The sequence below is a fragment of the Colobus angolensis genome, unplaced genomic scaffold (assembly GCF_000951035.1).
Source record: "Colobus angolensis palliatus isolate OR3802 unplaced genomic scaffold, Cang.pa_1.0 Scaffold517, whole genome shotgun sequence".
NCBI classification, from domain to species: Eukaryota; Metazoa; Chordata; class Mammalia; order Primates; family Cercopithecidae; genus Colobus; species Colobus angolensis.
This window is the reverse complement of record NW_012118677.1, coordinates 1273170-1289867: the sequence shown is the minus strand read 5'-3', so window position 1 is coordinate 1289867 and position 16698 is coordinate 1273170. Positions and strand designations below refer to the sequence as shown.

Genomic DNA, 16698 nt, shown 5'->3' with positions numbered 1-16698 from the left:
ACCTCCCAAACCTTATAAAGACATTTTATTCTCATCCCAAGTAAAGAAACAGGCTGAGACAGATTTAGTAACTTGTGTGCCTAAGTCACATAAAAAATGGGTGAGTTTTAATCTCAGAAATGAAATAATTTTTAGGTTCAATTCTATCCAACCCAAAACTCAGCATCTTGCTGTATTGGCCCAGTGTTCAGTATGCCAAAGTCCCAGGTTGAATGCTATGGATATGTGGCCTTTGACAAGTCACTCCCTTCCTGTCCCCAGATGTGAGTCATGGGTGGAGTCCGGGGTTGTCTTGAGTCTGCTGATATTTTGAGACCCTAATCAGCCTTGAAAAATTGCAACTCAGAGCTGAGACTCCCATGAGATGACAGGGGTGGCAAATGCCTTTTCTAGGGCATGGCTCCCTTGTTTTGGAAGTAGTACCACCTCTCTCCAAAATACTCCAGAACACTCCAGACCCTACCAATAGAATAGCTTTTGTGCCCTAAGTGCCCTTGCAGCTTTCACACTTGGCCATTTTAAAGGTAGGAGAGGAAGGCACAGTACACCTGGAAAGGCCATCTCCCCTCCCTACCACCTCTGGACCCTGAGGAGAAGGCAGAGGAAAGTCTGGAGGCTGCCCCTGAAGGAAAAGCATCTCAGCCAGCTGATGCTCAGGGAAGGGCGGCCCCTTTGGAAAGTGCTGGTGGAGTGGGGGTGGGAGTGGGGAGTACAGCTCCAGCCCAGCTGTGCTAGAAGAGTATCTTGTTTGAACCAAGAGTTCTGAAATTTGAGCATGCCTCAGAATTATCTGGAGAGCTTGTTAAACATAGATTCGTGGGCCCCATCTGTTGGACTTCTGATGCAATATGCCTGAGGTGGCCTAAGAATTTGCATTTCTAACAAGCTCTCCTGTGACGTTGATGCTGCTGGTTCAGCGACCGCATTTTGAGAACCGCTGCTCTAGTCCCTTGCTACTCAGAGTGTGAGTCATGGGCCAGGAACCTTGGGATCCTATGGGAGCTGGCTAGAAATGCAGTCTCTCAGGCCCACCCCAGACCTTCTGAATCAGAATCTGCGTTTTAGCAAGATTCCCCAGGTGACTGGTAGCACATTCACATTTGAAAAGCTCCACTCTGGAGGGCTGACAAACTGGTAATGAGACAGATATTGATGGAGGCTTTTGGAAAATGTCTTATTAATTTATAGCTATGCTTTGTCTATGGTTATATCTTGAATGACGGACAATCAGGATCACAGAATGTTAGTCTGAGAAGGAATGTAAAGATTATCCACTCCAGTGCAACCCTTGGATAAATCATAATATATGCTAAGGTAGAAATAATAAGATTCTAGACTTACCAGGGGAGCTTTTAATGGTACTACTTGAGCTCTCTCCCAGACCAATTTAAATCTGAATCTCTGTGAATGGGCATCAGTAATTTTTTTTTTTTTTTTTTTTTTTTTTTTTTTGAGACGGAGTCTCACTCCGTGGTCCAGGCTGGAGTGCAGTGGTGATCTCGGCTCACTGCAAGCTCCACCTCCCGGGTTCACGCCATTCTCCTGCCTTAGCCTCCCGAGCAGCTGGGACTACAGGTGCCCGCCACCACGCACGGCTAATTATTTTGTATTTTTGGTAGAGACGGAGTTTCACCATGTTAGCCAGGATGGTCCTGATCTCCTGACCTCATGATCCGCCCACCTTAGCCTCCCAAAGTGGTGGGATTACAGGCGTGGGAACCACCACACCCGGCCTGGCATCAATAGTTTTGAATAGCTCCCAGATGATTCTGAGGAATCATTGCTCTAAATTCCCTTTTCTTGCAATTAAGGTAACTGAAACCCAGAAGAAATGTCTCCTTGGAGGGTTGGGGTGGAAATCACATCCAGTATACCTTGGATAGACCATCCGTTATGATCTATCCAGATTTGGGTAGTGACAAATCTTGATATAATATGTGGATCTCACTGGTCTTTGGAACCATCTCAAGTTGTTTAGCACTGAGTAGATTTTCAGGTTAGGCAGTGAACCAGATACTCACTTTCCAAACCTCTCAGGGCAGCAGAGAAGATAAGTGATGCCAATAGAAAATGTGAGCGGTGCAGAAATTGGCCGGAGGGCCCAGAGAGGGACTCTCCCACTGCAGTGTGGTGGCAGAGATGATAGTGTAAATGAGGGTGAGTAGCCAGCTGACACGTGGACTAGAGGTGTTGGGATGCTGCTAGGCTCTGCTGTCACCTGGCAGAGCCACTTCCAGTTGCTGGGTATGTCTGTAGTCAGGTTATTCATTCTGTCAGGACCTAACTGCTGTTCTCACCTGCTTTCTAGTGCCCAACCTTTGCAAACAGATCTGCAGCCACCTCTGCCTTCTGAGACCTGGAGGATACAGCTGTGCCTGTCCCCAAGGCTCCAGCTTTATAGAGGGGAGTACCACTGAGTGTGATGCAGGTAGGAGCACTGCCCGAGCAGCCACAGGGGCCTGGGAGCACTCCTCTGCTGCCCGCAGGAGTCTGAAGAATCCCTGTATGCTGGGTCCTTGCAGCAGAGTGGGGATGGCTGGAAGGAGGAATAAGGGATGTGGGAGGTATGAACAGAGCTGAGTGGGACTTAGGGGGCAAACAGAACCGTGTTCCAGTGACTGCTGAGAGTTATTTGCTAAGATCTGTAGAAATATAGATTCAGTGCCCCTAAATCTATTGCTGCATTGTTTTGTAAAAACATTTTGAAGAGTGACTTTTTATAAGACCTCTACCTCAAGCTGGATTCCCGTTGCCCCAGAATCCACTCAACCTTAACTGGAGCTCCTCAGGGTAGAGAACCATGTTCAGTTTTGACAACTGAAAAAGGGCTACCTTTTGAAAAGTGCTTTATGTTATAAGGAGATGAAGACCAGCATGAGGAAGCTGTGGTTTAATTCTCGTCCCAAATGCTGTGGGTGATCTATTCTTGGCAAGACTTTTTTCAGTGGCTCTTTTAGGAGTTAATAAGCCAGGCTGGAACAACTAGTGTCCCTAACTAGCATCTGGTGCTGGAAAAGCCTGTGAAAAAGTCATCCTGCAATTCACTAGTGGCCCATTTTATGGCTCACATCCTTGGGGCCTTCCCCCAGTTTTAGCTGATGGGGAAAGGAAAACGCTTAACCACCTTCTACCACCAGGGGGAGCAGGCAGTTAGACCAGGGACCACCGTTTGATTCATTCCAAATAGGCTGAAAAGTTGGCGGGTTTAGGAAATGAATCCAGGGAGAAAAAAACTGCTTCTTGTCTCCCCTCTTCCCCTACTCTTGCACTCATCCCAACGCTACTGGGGAAATATTGATAGGAATCCATTATTTCGAGCAATATTTGGAACAAAATGACAATTTCAGGCTTATGAGATTTGTTCTATGCCGTGGATAGATTGTTTTGCCACTTAATGCAATTTCACATCGTAGGAGCAGTGTGGTCCTGGTTGTCAGCTCATCTACTACTTTTCCCATTTAAACTTTTTGCCAAGCGGATTTTATCAAGATTCTTGTTTTAAAGAACTTTAACCGAAGTAAGCACACGAATGATAGCAATCATTCCATATAGGGCTTCAGTTTGGTATAATAATTAAGCAATTAGTCCAGTGAGATCTTGAGTGCCAGCTATGTTTCAGGCACTGTTCTAAGTGCTAGAGGTAACAGAAGTGAACAAAACAGACAAGCTCCCTGTGTGTATTGAGTTTACATTCTAAGAGGACAATAAATAGAGAAGTCAATAAATATATAGTAGGTCAGGTGGTACTATGGAGAAAAGGAAGGCAGGGGAAGAGGGATGAGGATGGATTGGGTGGGACTCTCCTTTAGATAGTGTTCAGGGAAGACCTGTCTGATACAGTGAACATTAAGTAGAGACTCAGGTTGAAGGACTGAGCCAGGAGGGTATCCAGACTCTTTAAATAATATACACATGTGACCTATACTTATTAAGCACCTTCAACATATAAGACACTGAAGCACTAATACCCCGTCAGGCATATCCTGGGAGTATGTATGGGCCTAGCTGGGAGCAGGGACCTGGAGTAAGGGCAGTTTGGGAGGACTTGAAAACTCAGGAGCTCTCTAGCTAGCTGCCTATCAAATATCTCTTTATGTGTAGCTATGTGACTGCCTGTTGACTGATCAATTACTGACGCTTTGGTGCCTTTAGTTGAAGTTTCAAGGTGGGCCTACATTAAACTCTTGGTTTTAACTGAGTTCATGGAGAATTCTGAAAACTTCAAATGAGAATGTGAACATTTTAAGAGATTATTTTACCACTAGGTTCTTGTAACTATTAATATATGGGCTCCAGAGTCTAGTACCTCTCCATTGTTTTTTGGGAAAAATTCTATAAACTGCCTCCTTTCTTTCCACTAAATGTATGTTACTCTCCAAGACCTTAAGGAAATTCACTGGACTTAGGGGGAAGGTAAGCTTTGACAGGGAGACTAATTGGCTGGCTGGCCCGCCCCTCCTCCCAACCCTAACCCGGGCCGGATTGCATGGTGTGGGCACTCTGCTGAGTACAGCTGACTAACACTTGCATGGCTTTCCCTTCCTGCAGCCATCGAACTGCCTATCAACCTGCCCCCCCCATGCAGGTGCATGCACGGAGGAAATTGCTATTTTGATGAGACTGACCTTCCCAAATGCAAGTAAGTCTGAATGTTGAGGTCCCAGCTATAAGCCTTGCCTCTTCTGGGGAAATTTGAGACCTTAAAGTAGCCAGGAAAACAAATACAAGAACCTCACCAGTTCACTAATTCTTACATTTTACCCAGCTTGCCTTCCCTTGAGGAAGTCCACGGAGAACTGAGGCAGTGCTTCTTTAGCTAGAATGTGCATAGGAATCCCGTGGAGATCTGGTTCAAGATCTCCATTCTCATGCACACAGATTCTGCATTTCTAACAAGCTTTGGGTGAGGCCACAGGGTCTTGGACCACACTTTGAGGAGCAAGGAGTTAGAGAAATGGCAGCAGCATTTTCCTACTCACCTGGTATTGTTAATTACAACAGGGCTATGGGAGAAGAGCTGTCTGCAGGGCTGCTTTAGCACAAGGCGCTCATAATGAGCAGAAAGACTGGGATGAAGATTCGGAAAGAAGATGACTGTGTTGAGAAAACCCTTAACATGGAGCAAGATAAATAGATGTCTTTAAAAAGCATTTAATGAAAGCATATAACAGAAAAAAACATAACCATGGTTTCCATTTGTACTCTCTAAGGAAGCATTGCATAGATTAGACACCAAGAGGTTTTCGTGACCAGACTCACCCCATCAGTGCCACAGCTACTCCATTAAAAGTGAATTTCTAAAATCAGAGCACTGTTCTTTCTGCTTGTCTTCTCTTGGCAGAATAAACAAAAGTCATGCAGGATACATTGTCTGTTCAACATGTAATTTATGCAATCAAAGCTCTCTCTACTTCAGGATGTGCTCAGAAAAATGCAATAGAAGCCTAAGAACATGACAGCTAGTGAATGATTTTGTTTTTCCTTTCAGGTGTCCTAGTGGCTACACTGGAAAATACTGTGAAATGGCGTTTTCAAAAGGCATTTCTCCAGGAACAAGTAAGTTTTAAGAATGTGAACAACCTGGAAATTACTCATAGCCCCTGCATTGAATGCTGTCACAGCTTTTCTATTTAACTCAGTCTTTGAAGGAGTGGTTCTAGTCCCCAGTTTCTGCCAGGATTGCGGGCTCCCGTGTGTTGACGTGCTCTCTGCTCTCTTCTTCTATAGCCGCAGTAGCTGTGCTGTTGACAATCCTCTTGATCGTCATAATTGGAGCTCTGGCAATTGGCGGATTCTTCCACTATAGGAGAACCGGCTCCCTTTTGCCTGCTCTGCCCAAGCTGCCAAGGTCAGTTTCATTATGGGGAACATTGATGTTTGAAGCCTAAGTAATTCAGAGGAAGCCATGGGAAGGACTTGGTTTTCTTTCTAAGTTAAAAAAGCACAATACGCAGTTCACCTGTTCCACAGAAACAAAAAGTAGTGAGGATGTAAAGCAGTCACTTCAAATCACAACTTTAGTCAAATGCTTCTCTAAAGCCTGAGTGACAAGCTGTGTTTTGTAGTCCAAATGGTTGTGCCTACTGGTAGGTGTTCAGGTCAGAGAGAAGTGAAAAGGCAGCTGTGTGATGGCCCAGGCTTTATCCTTCTATGTGCTGGACTCTTTTTCTTTTAGATCTCATGGTTCAGGAATGTGCTTTAACGTTTCCAGGTAGCTAAGGGAACTTACTACCATATTTGACAGTGTAAATTCAAGAGTAGAAATTGAGCATTACATTTAAGGAAGATTTAGCAATGTGGAGGAAAGGGTACTATTACAAAAGGTTGTATTTGTTGTTTTTGTAGCTGTTGTTGTTGTTGTTTTAAATAACAGACACTATTTTGGTTGCTTCTTTCCAGCTTAAGCAGTCTTGTCAAGCCCTCTGAAAATGGGAATGGGGTGACCTTCAGATCAGGGGCAGATCTTAACATGGATATTGGAGTGTCTGGTTTTGGACCTGAGACTGCTATTGACAGGTCAATGGCAATGGTGAGTATGGTTTCAAAATGATTATTTGAAGGTTGTCATTTACAGAATAAATACTTTTTATAAAGAATAAAATTCACCTAGAGAAGACTGAAGTACAGCAGTAGGCCTCTCAGAATAAAGTCTGCACTACACAAACCAAGTTAGGAGACATTAGGCTTGTTGCTGAAAGGTATCTAAAAACATTGGTAATAAAATTGGAATTTACCCCTGCTCTAAGCCATGCTGTTGAATTGGAATCATGAACAGTCTTAAGTTTAACTTGAATATTGAAGAGCTTTCTGGTTTTTTTGAGGGAGGTGCGTGGGGAAGACGTGATATTTTGTTTTTATTTGATGACATTTTGTATGTATAAAAGGAGTAGGGAACAATATTTTTCCTAGTGTCATATATTTTTCTGCCAATGTATAGTGATGAAATAAACAGTGATTTTAGAGTTGGCATTGGTCCAGACCCCGGCTCTGCCACCTACTAAGTACGTGAAAACAGACAGGGAGCTTGATATCTCTGACCCTCATTGTCCCTGTTGGTAAAATAGGTACAATAATACCTCCTGGGAGGACCAAATGAAATACTTTGCGAGGGGGCTCCCACAGTCTTGGCACTGAGGGGGCTTTCTGTAATCAGTATTGGGAAACCACTTTCAGAATTTTGTGTCTCCTTCAAATCTTTCATTTCTTTCCTTCCCTGAAAATATAATACTATCCATTCTTTTTCCTTCCCCTCTCTCCTTATTCTTATTTTCTTCTTCCACCATTATCCTTTTCTCTGTTGCCCAGACCCAATTCCCAAGTGAGTTATTTAACAGAATTTGGATATAAGAAAAATGTTTCTGTTTCCTTGAGTTGGTAAATGAGTGCATGTTATGTTACTTTGCATAACAATTTGCCATATGGAGGACTTGTATTTTGCTGGCTTTTTTTTTTTTTTGCAAGTTCTCTTTTGGGTAACTTTGGCATAGCACCTAGCATACCTCCAGGTGTGAGGAAGGCACCTTTCTTTGTGTGTGAACCAGATTAGTATGGTGTAATCTCTCTTTTTCTCTCTGTGCTATCAGAGTGAAGACTTTGTCATGGAAATGGGGAAGCAGCCCATAATATTTGAAAACCCAATGTACTCAGTCAGAGACAGTGCTGTCAAAGTGGTTCAGCCAACCCAGGTGAGAAACCATACAGTCTTTTCTTTCAGTTACCACTGTCGCTGGATGTTAATCTATTGAGTTATGTCTTCTTAGGATTTTCCTAACCTTCCCTCCAAATGGAAGGAAGCATAGTGAGTGGTCCATGCTGCAGCTGCCCTATCTGTAGGAACAGGACCAACCCAAGGACATAAGACCTGAAAACAATCAGAATCCTGTTCTGTTGCAAGTGGTGAGGTTTGGCAACCATGCCGGGGCTGCTGACCAAGAAGCTTTCATTCTGAGTGGTGTCAGAGCAAGAGAGGTCTGAGTCCCTTCAGGGGCCTGGTAAACACAGTGCCTGAAGCACCACAGCTTCTCTACAAATACTTGTGGAATGAATGAGTGAAGAATTGTCAGGTCATTATACAGGAATTTGGGGACTGGGCCCACTTTCTGGTTCTTGCTGCCATCCCAAGCATGTGGTTTGAGGTGGATTAAAGGGAGAAGGACCTCTTATGCTTGCTATTGCAATACTTTCCTGAAAAGTACAAAGGTCTCTAGAGTTGATGGGCAGATATCTAAACTTCCTTGTTGCAGCCTTGCCACTCAGTCATCTTTAAGAAGAGCTGGGAGATGAAATAGGAATATAGGTGAAGGGAATAACTTTTCATAAGGTCTGCATCAATAGCCGCAGCACCACTTCTAGTGCTTGTCAACTGCAAACATGTGTCTCCTTTGTCACAACTATGGCCTTAGCGACAATGAATAACTGTCATTGTTAACACCTATGCTCCTTTTGGACTCGAGATATGGCACATTTTAATACAGAAGCTAGAAATGTTTATTTTACAAATATTTTGTGATTTTAAGATCAGAAATGTTTAAATCTTGAAAGCATTTTCCCTGATCCTTTGATAAACAGACATGAAAACTTTAATCACATGATAAAAGACATATGACATTTCATTTGACATCTTCACTTAAAATAAAACGAGGCCATGTATACAAATGCATATCCAAGTTTGAGAATAAACAAGTAATGAATGTGAAAATATAGGAAAAGGAGTAAGTTGTCTGCCTTGTAGTTTATTATATATTCATGGTAATTTGGTCTTAAAAGGGAACCTTGGAATTGGATGAATGTTATAGAAAAATGCATAAAAGATTATTAATTCTATTATTCTCATCTTTGCAAAAATTCAGCCTCTTTTTAGTAGTACTATGAAATCTTAATTTTCAAAGATAGGATTTATTAATATTCAAAGAAATTATTAAGATCCAAAGATAGGATTCTCAGTTCATCAGTGAGGTTGGGGAATTATTCTTGCTGTTCTTCTAGGATTTGGCTTCCAGTATATAACTAGAGTATCTTTATCCAAAAATTTGGTCAACAGTGGGAGTAAGAAGGCATAGAGAATACAGTAGAAATTGCAAGTAGTAAGTGAGAGTGGGACCAGTGAGGGATGTATTTGCCTCCCAGGATTAAGGTATGAGGTAATTTAGTGGTTGCTGCTCTTGATTTTGGGGCAGTAGGAGTGATGTTTAGTCCTGGCCTCTGGGTCATGCAATAAAAATGGTGCCTGATGATGTCTGTGGCAGAACAAGATGGCAAAAAGAGCCAGAGTTCATACAAACTTTACAGCAAATTTATTTACTATTGAATTCTTCCAAAATTGGGTAAAGGCCTTTAATATGTCCACAGGTGACTGTATCTGGAAATGTGGATAATAAGAATTATGGAAGTCCCATAAACCCTTCTGAGATAGTTCCGGAGACAAGCCCAACTTCCCCAGCTGCTGATGGAACTCAGGTAAGTTGCTGACTCCTGAAATAATGTGGGATTTGGAAAAACTTTGGGATGGCCGGGTTTTTATTAACCTTAAGCAAACAAGGGAGACTCTGACATGATCAAAGATCCCAAGATGTGTTGACTGTTAATAAATATAATTTTTTAAAAAGTCATAGATTGAAAAACTTTCCACCAAATAAAGCTACGTTCTAACACTGAGTTGGGAATAATGTTCCTTGTAACATGGGAGAACATGTCACAAAGAAGAACAAGTAGACTTCTGGATCCAGTACCTTCAGACCAGGGACATTTAAGTTGAGAAATAGACTCAGTATGAATAAAGATTTCACTGTGTCAAAGATACAGATGAAAGATTCTTCTCTGTGTGTCATGATTTCTCTACAGCATGCATCTTTATTCCTTTAAGCTGTTCTTCCCGCTCCTGCTATTACAGATCTTTACCACTAGATGGCACGAATTTACATACTCTGCCCATTCATCATCTATCTATTAATTACTGGCCAATCAATCATCTAACTAAAGTTATTGCTCTCCATGTGTCAGGCATGGTGTTTAATACTGGAGACTGAAAGAAAAAAATGCCAGTAGATGGAGCTTCTTAAACATGCCTGCAGGTCCTTTGTAATTGGTACACTATTTGTTCTGCAGGAAAAAATTCAATAAATATATTTGATATTAAACTCTGTATTAATGTGTATCATTAGTTTTAATGAATGCATATGCAGCTATCCCGATATTGCTGTTTGAATCTGGACAAACTGTTTTACCTCTGGGGCTAGAGTCCTCAATAATATTTCTCACTGGGGGCACTATTGGCATATTGAGTGGGACAGTTCTTTGTGCTACAAAACTGTCCTATGCATTCAGGGAATTTGAGTATTTCTGGTTCCTGTCCACTAAATTCCAGTAGTGTCTTCCCTAATTCATTGTGACCCCATAAATCACCTCCTGTCCCCCAACACATGTGCACTCACTCTTAGTTGAGAACCACTAGGATCTGGAATGTCTCTGTTCTAAGATTCTATGACCAATTTTGTGAAGTAATGTAAAGAAATGAAAGTCTAAGAGTAGTTGGAAATTTTACCATTTTATACAATCTTTATTTCTCAAATTTCATAATCTATAAACATTGATATCTGGATAACTTGGCAGTCTCACTATCACCTTAAACATTGATTTCTGTTCTGCTCATTTAAATCAAAATAAAATTTGAACTAAATTGATGCTGAGAAGAGTCTCTATAAGGTTTCTGTATGCCTTCTCAAATTCCCTTATTTCTCCTTCTCATGTTACACACACACACACACACACTCACAGACATTCATAAATATTGTCTAGAAAGGAATTTTAAGTCTCATATTTTTCAAGGGACTAAACATTTTTTCTTTAAGCTGTATTAAAAATGGATTTTGAAGATTAATTTTCCACAGACACATGGATACTTGAATGTCATATATTTGGTCCTCCAAGCCTGAGTCAACCTCAAGCTAGTGCCAGATTTATTTTGTATTTTCAACATTTTTTCTCAGTCCATCTCTAGTCTAGTGATCTTCTTCACTAAATAGAGATTTTCCCCAGCTGCTGCAGGAAGGTGACTGTGGTGGGGAGGCTGAAACCTCTGCCTGCATGTCTGTTACCTCTGACCTGCATGTCTGTTATCAGAAACAAAATGTATACTGACAGGATCTTTCAAAGGAGAGCAGATCTTCACTAATTGTAGTCCTTTCTTTCTCTTTCCCTTTATAATACCTTGGTTCCTCCTCTTACTTTTTTACATTAGTGAGGCTGAGACCCTCTAAAATGTGTCTTCCATGATACGTCCAGGGATATTACTGTATTTCTTGCATCCTGGGCACTGAAATAATAGCCAGCATGACTTAAAAGCAGTAGAAGTGCTTGGGTGAGATCACCTAGGTTGACTTGAACATGCCAGAGTCTCACAAATGTGTCTTTCATCCATAAATATGTTAAAAGACTAACAGTTAAAAACATGGGCTGGGCGCGGTGGCTTACGCCTGTAATCCCAGCACTTTGGGAGGCCGAGGCGGGTGGATCACGACATCAGGAGTTCAAGACCAGCCTGGCCAACACAGTGAAACCCTGTATCTATTAAAAATGCAAAAATTAGCTGGGTGTGGTGGCACATGCCTGTAGTCCCAGCTACTCAGGAGGCTGAGGCAGGAGAATTGCTTGAACCCGGGAGGCAAAGGTTGCCGTGAGCTGAGACTGTGCCACTGCATTCCAGCCTGGGCGACAGAGCAAGACTTCATCTCAAAAAAAAAAAAAAAAAAATTCAGTTCTATCATTTTCCAAAAGTTACATTGATATGCATAGGATCCCCCAAGGAGACAGAAACGAAAGTCACCATTCCTTTTCTCCTGTTAGTAATTGCTTAACTCCAAGTTAGCCATTTCATTTTGAAGCAATGGCATCTAGGAGATTCTGGCCCGCCCCACTGAACTGTAAGGGCCCAGATGCAGGGCTCTGACCTGAATGTCTTCATGTTCCCCTTGGGGGCACTATGTACAAAGCAGGAACTCACTTGAATGTGGGCTTAAGTGAAGACCTCTTCTACTTCTGTAGCCCTGTGTTCCCCACTCCTCCAAAGGCTGATCCTCTGCTTTCACAGAGTGAGAGACACCCCATAAAACCTGCGGGCTGCCTCGGCTTCTGTTGAGAGTAGGCTCTCTGTTCCCTTGTCTGGCAGTCAGTACAACAGGCCACTTTTCAGTAAGGCGTGGGCCACGCGCCATGGTCCAGCGTGATTCTCTTTGGGTTCTCCAGTTAATGGGCCCCTGGGTCCCCTGAGTAATCATTACCTGCCCTTCTACCTGCAATTCAGTTGTAGAATCTTGCCGTGACTCAGCAAATATAGGATAATAAGTGTACCTACCTCTGGGGTTTGTTAAAAAAAATCAGAAACTTATAAAACGCTTAGAGTAAGCACTCAATAAATGTTAGATGCTTTTGTTATTATTATTATGATACAGGAGGGAATGGTGAAGGGAGAAGGGATACTCTTGAGTTGACCAAAGAGTGTTACTTTAGGGGATAAGAGTTACAGTTGGGCTTCGCCATCCCCACCCAATTTTCAGGCAGTCCCAGAAATCTCTTTTTCTCCAGATGCATCTTGTGTGTGTCTGTTTCATGTGTTCTCTCTGTACTGAGGTAACCAGGTGATGTGCTTGTAGATACTATGGCACAAATTCTATAATACATAAATTTAAAATCAAAGAAGTTTTTAAAACCATTGGATGAAAAGAGCCCAGAGAGTTTCAGTTACTGTTCAGGGACCACAGGAGGAATTGAACAATTTACCACATGGGCTGAATCATGGTTCCAGGTCCCAAATTGCTTTACCCTTCAGTAAGAAGAAACCTTAAAATTGAGACAGGAGGAAAAGAAACCCACAAAATCATACCATTACTGAGAGGTTTCTGTTTTCCCCTTTTCATTTAGGTGACAAAATGGAATCTCTTCAAACGAAAAACTAAACAAACTACCAACTTTGAAAATCCAGTCTATGCACAGGTAATTTTTAACAACTTTTCTTAGCACAGACATTTTTTCTTAGAAATTATGTGATTGATTAAATTGGACACACACTTAGATTATTCTGAGCAGAGTGGCCACAAATAGTCTTCTTTATGAAAAACCGTGTATGTTGACCTTGGGGTAATAAATGGCTGATTCCTGTTACGTTGTGTTCTTAGATGGAGAACGAACAAAAGGAAAATGTTGCTGCGACCCCACCTCCATCACCCTCGCTCCCTGCTAAGCCTAAGCCTCCTTCGAGAAGAGACCCAACTCCAACCTATTCTGCAACAGAAGACACTTTTAAAGACACTGCAAATCTTGTTAAAGAAGACTCTGAAGTATAGCTATACCAGCTATTTAGGGAATAATTAGAAACACACTTTTGCACATATATTTTTTACAAACAGATGAAAAAAGTTAACATTCAGTACTTTATGAAAAAATATATTTTTCCCTGTTTGCCTATAGTTGGAAATATCCTGTGTGTCTTTTTTTACTTATGCCGTCTCATATTTTTACAAATAATTATCACAATGTACTATATGTATATCTTTGCACTGAAGTTGTCTGAAGGTAATACTATAAATATATTGTATATTTGTAAATTTTGGAAAAATTATCCTGTTACTGAATTTGCTAATAAAGGTGTCTGCTGATTCGGGTGGTGATCATTATAGTAAATGATCCAACGAGAAAAGGAATGACTTGGGACCTTTAGCTGTATCTAAAGAAGAGGCACTGCTCGTATTTCCTATCAAATTATCTAGGAAAGGAGTCCAGGCCCCGCTCTTGGGTCCATTTTTACACATTAGCACTTAATTAATGTTCAATATTACACGTCAATTTGATTAATGGGTATGTTGATAGGGGCCACCATGTGTTGTACAGACATCTGGACTCGACTGTAGACTCCTCAGATAATACAGAAGGTAGAAAAAGCAATTCAGTTTGGCCCTTCTGTGTGTTGGGATTGTCTAATCAGAACTCTCGTTTCATGTGTGTTCTCTCACTAGCTGCCAAGGCAACATTTGTATTTGTGATGTCTATGAGGAAATCCCATATCATTAAGTGCCAGTGTCCTGCATTGAGTTTGTAGTTAATTAAATGAGCTCTTCTGCTTGATGGACCTTGGAGCAATTTCTCATTCAAGGTGGTCACCTACCCCAGTAGCTGGAGCTCAGTAGCTGAATTTCTGAAACCAAATTTGTGTCTTCATAAAATAAGGTGCAAAAAAAAAGAAAAGAAAAGAAAAGAAAAAATACCAGTTAAGCAAAGCCTCAACTGGGTTTTTGTTTCTATGAAAATATCATTATAATCACTATTTATTTCCTAAGTTGAACCTGAATAGAAAGGGAAACCATTCTTTTTAAGCTTTTTATTAGGCCCTTTGGCTAAATGTGTACCTTCACATTAGAGTGTACTGTACAGTACAGATCTTTTCTTTAATTTTTTTTTTTTAAGAGATGGAGTCTTGCTATGCTGCCCAGGCTGATCTTGAAGTCCTGGGCTCAAGTGATCCTCCCAGCTCAGTCTCCTGAGTAGTTGGGATTATGGACGTGAGCCACTGTGCCTGGCTTCCAGCTCTTCTCTTAAATAGTGGGTATAGTCTGCACAATAGGAACCATGGCGGGAATACACACTTTCCCATAGCAAATAGCATTCCTGACTCTCTGTGCTAATATTGCACATTTGTTGAACAATGAATGAATGGATGGATGGATGGATGAATGAAACATATACTACTGATTATTTTATTCCAGAGTTCTCAAAATATTTGTTGCTCATATTTTGAGTGCTGATTGTAATTACTTGGAAATGTACTTTGATTAGATAAACAACTGGAAATAATGCTGCTGAAGAATTTCTAATAAATGTGTATTTTATCAGATGTTTTCTGTGTGCTTCATAAGCCCCGGTCATGAATCAGTTGTATTTTGCTGTGTAAAAAGATTGAGGCTTTGAGTGCTCTTGGTCACACCAATTCTGTACCACTCCTTCCCGGAATTGAATCCAGAGCAATCTCATTGAAAATCAAGCCTCCACATTCATTTTGTTTGTGTCCATGATAGTCTGGGATAAGTTATAGGAAACAACTCTCCAGAAATGAGTAGATATTAGAGTCCCAGGTAACCACGAGTATAGCCAGTCGTTGAATGCTGTCCATGGCTCAGGCAGAGCAGGGAGTGCATATTCCTGTTTCTCTAATAACTAGTGTTCCCCTAACAGTCATTTGTTCAAGAGGACGATTTCCCAGCCAGCTCCTTTAAGCATAGGCTGTGAACCGTCTTCCCATTGTTAATGTCTCTGAGCCTCAGCTGCTGCCTCTATAAAATAGGGGGCTCGGTTGTGAGACCCCAATGTGGAAGTGTATATAGAGTGTAACCCAACACCCAGCATAAAATATACCCTCAATTGATGGAAGCCATGATTATCATCATTTATGAAGTAAAGGGAAAATGGAACAGCCATTTGTGTGTTTTAAAAAGTTCCTTGGGTGATTTAATGAAGAGCCTTGGTTGAAAATGATGATTCGAAATAGAAATGGCTGATCTTTCTTTTTTAGTGGAGGAGGTTACGGAGGTGAACAAGATTGTGTCTGGGCCTTTGAAAGGATTCACACATATCTTGTCTATAATGAGGCTGAAGAGCAGATGATAAAAAGTTTGGTCTTGCTTTACTGTCATTTGAAGGTGATAGGAAGGGCAGTAAATACTTCTGTACATAGAAATGGGAAAAGGTTGAGAAGATGGAAGTGCATATTCACATCACAGCACAGGGAACTGAGCCACCGCTGAAATAAATATACCTTTCCTGGATTCTTCCAAGGATCCTGAGGAGTTGTTTGAGTTTGTTGCATGTATTCTGGATATGGGTCTCCCGTCAAGTGAATAGTTTGCAAAAATTTTCGTCCATTTAACAGGTGGTCTTCTCATTTTGTTGGTTGTTTCCTTTGCTGTGCAGAAGCTTTTTAGTTTATTATAGTCCCACTTGTCTATTTTTGGTTTTGTTGCCTGTTCTTTTGAGGTCTTAGTCATAAACTCTTTGCCTATAAGAAAGTCCAGGAGAGTTTCCCCTAGGTTTTTTTCCTAGTAGTTTTATAATTTTGGGTCTTACTTTTAAGCGTTTAATCCATTTTCAGTTGATTTTTGCATATGGTGAAAGATAAGGGTCCAATTTTTTTCTTCTGCATGCAGCTACCAATTTTCCCAGCACCATTTATTGAAGAGGGTGTCCTTTCCCCTGTGTAGGTTCTTGTTAGCTTTGTCAAAGATCAATTGGCTGTTAAATATGTGGCTTTATTTTTGGGTTCTCTATTCCATTCTATTGGTCTAGGTGTCTATTTTTATACCAATGTGCCATTTTGGTTACTATACCTTTGTAGTCAGGTAGTGTAATGCCTCCAACTTTGTTCTTTTTGCTCAGGATTGTCTTGGCTATTCGAGCTCTTCTTTTTGGTTCCATTTGGTTCCGTTTGTGAAGATTTTTTTCTAATTCTGTGAAGAATGGTGTTGGTATTTTGATGGGGATTGTGCTGATTCTTTGTAGATTGCTTTGGACAATATAGTCATTTTAACAACATTAATTCTTCTAATCCATAAGCATGGAATATTTTTCATTTGTTTGTGTCCTCTTCAATTTCTTTCATCAGTGTTTTGTAGTTTTTCTTGTAGAGATCTTTCACCTCCTTGGTTAAATTTATTCCTA

General features: G+C 41.1%; 1 protein-coding gene across 1 annotated transcript in view; it reads left to right on the top strand.

The window, feature by feature from the left end:
• The window catches only part of LRP2 (low density lipoprotein receptor-related protein 2), a 214779-nt gene extending 199898 nt beyond the window's left edge, over positions 1-14881 (top strand). The window contains exons 71-79 of the mRNA XM_011960602.1: positions 2309-2428; positions 4549-4639; positions 5489-5556; positions 5728-5848; positions 6400-6529; positions 7584-7685; positions 9349-9456; positions 12916-12987; positions 13170-14881. Coding sequence (XP_011815992.1) covers positions 2309-2428; positions 4549-4639; positions 5489-5556; positions 5728-5848; positions 6400-6529; positions 7584-7685; positions 9349-9456; positions 12916-12987; positions 13170-13337 — 980 coding nt within the window. The 3' untranslated portion in view covers positions 13338-14881. The remainder of the gene's footprint in view (positions 1-2308; positions 2429-4548; positions 4640-5488; positions 5557-5727; positions 5849-6399; positions 6530-7583; positions 7686-9348; positions 9457-12915; positions 12988-13169) is intronic.
• The last annotated feature ends 1817 nt before the right edge of the window (positions 14882-16698 follow it).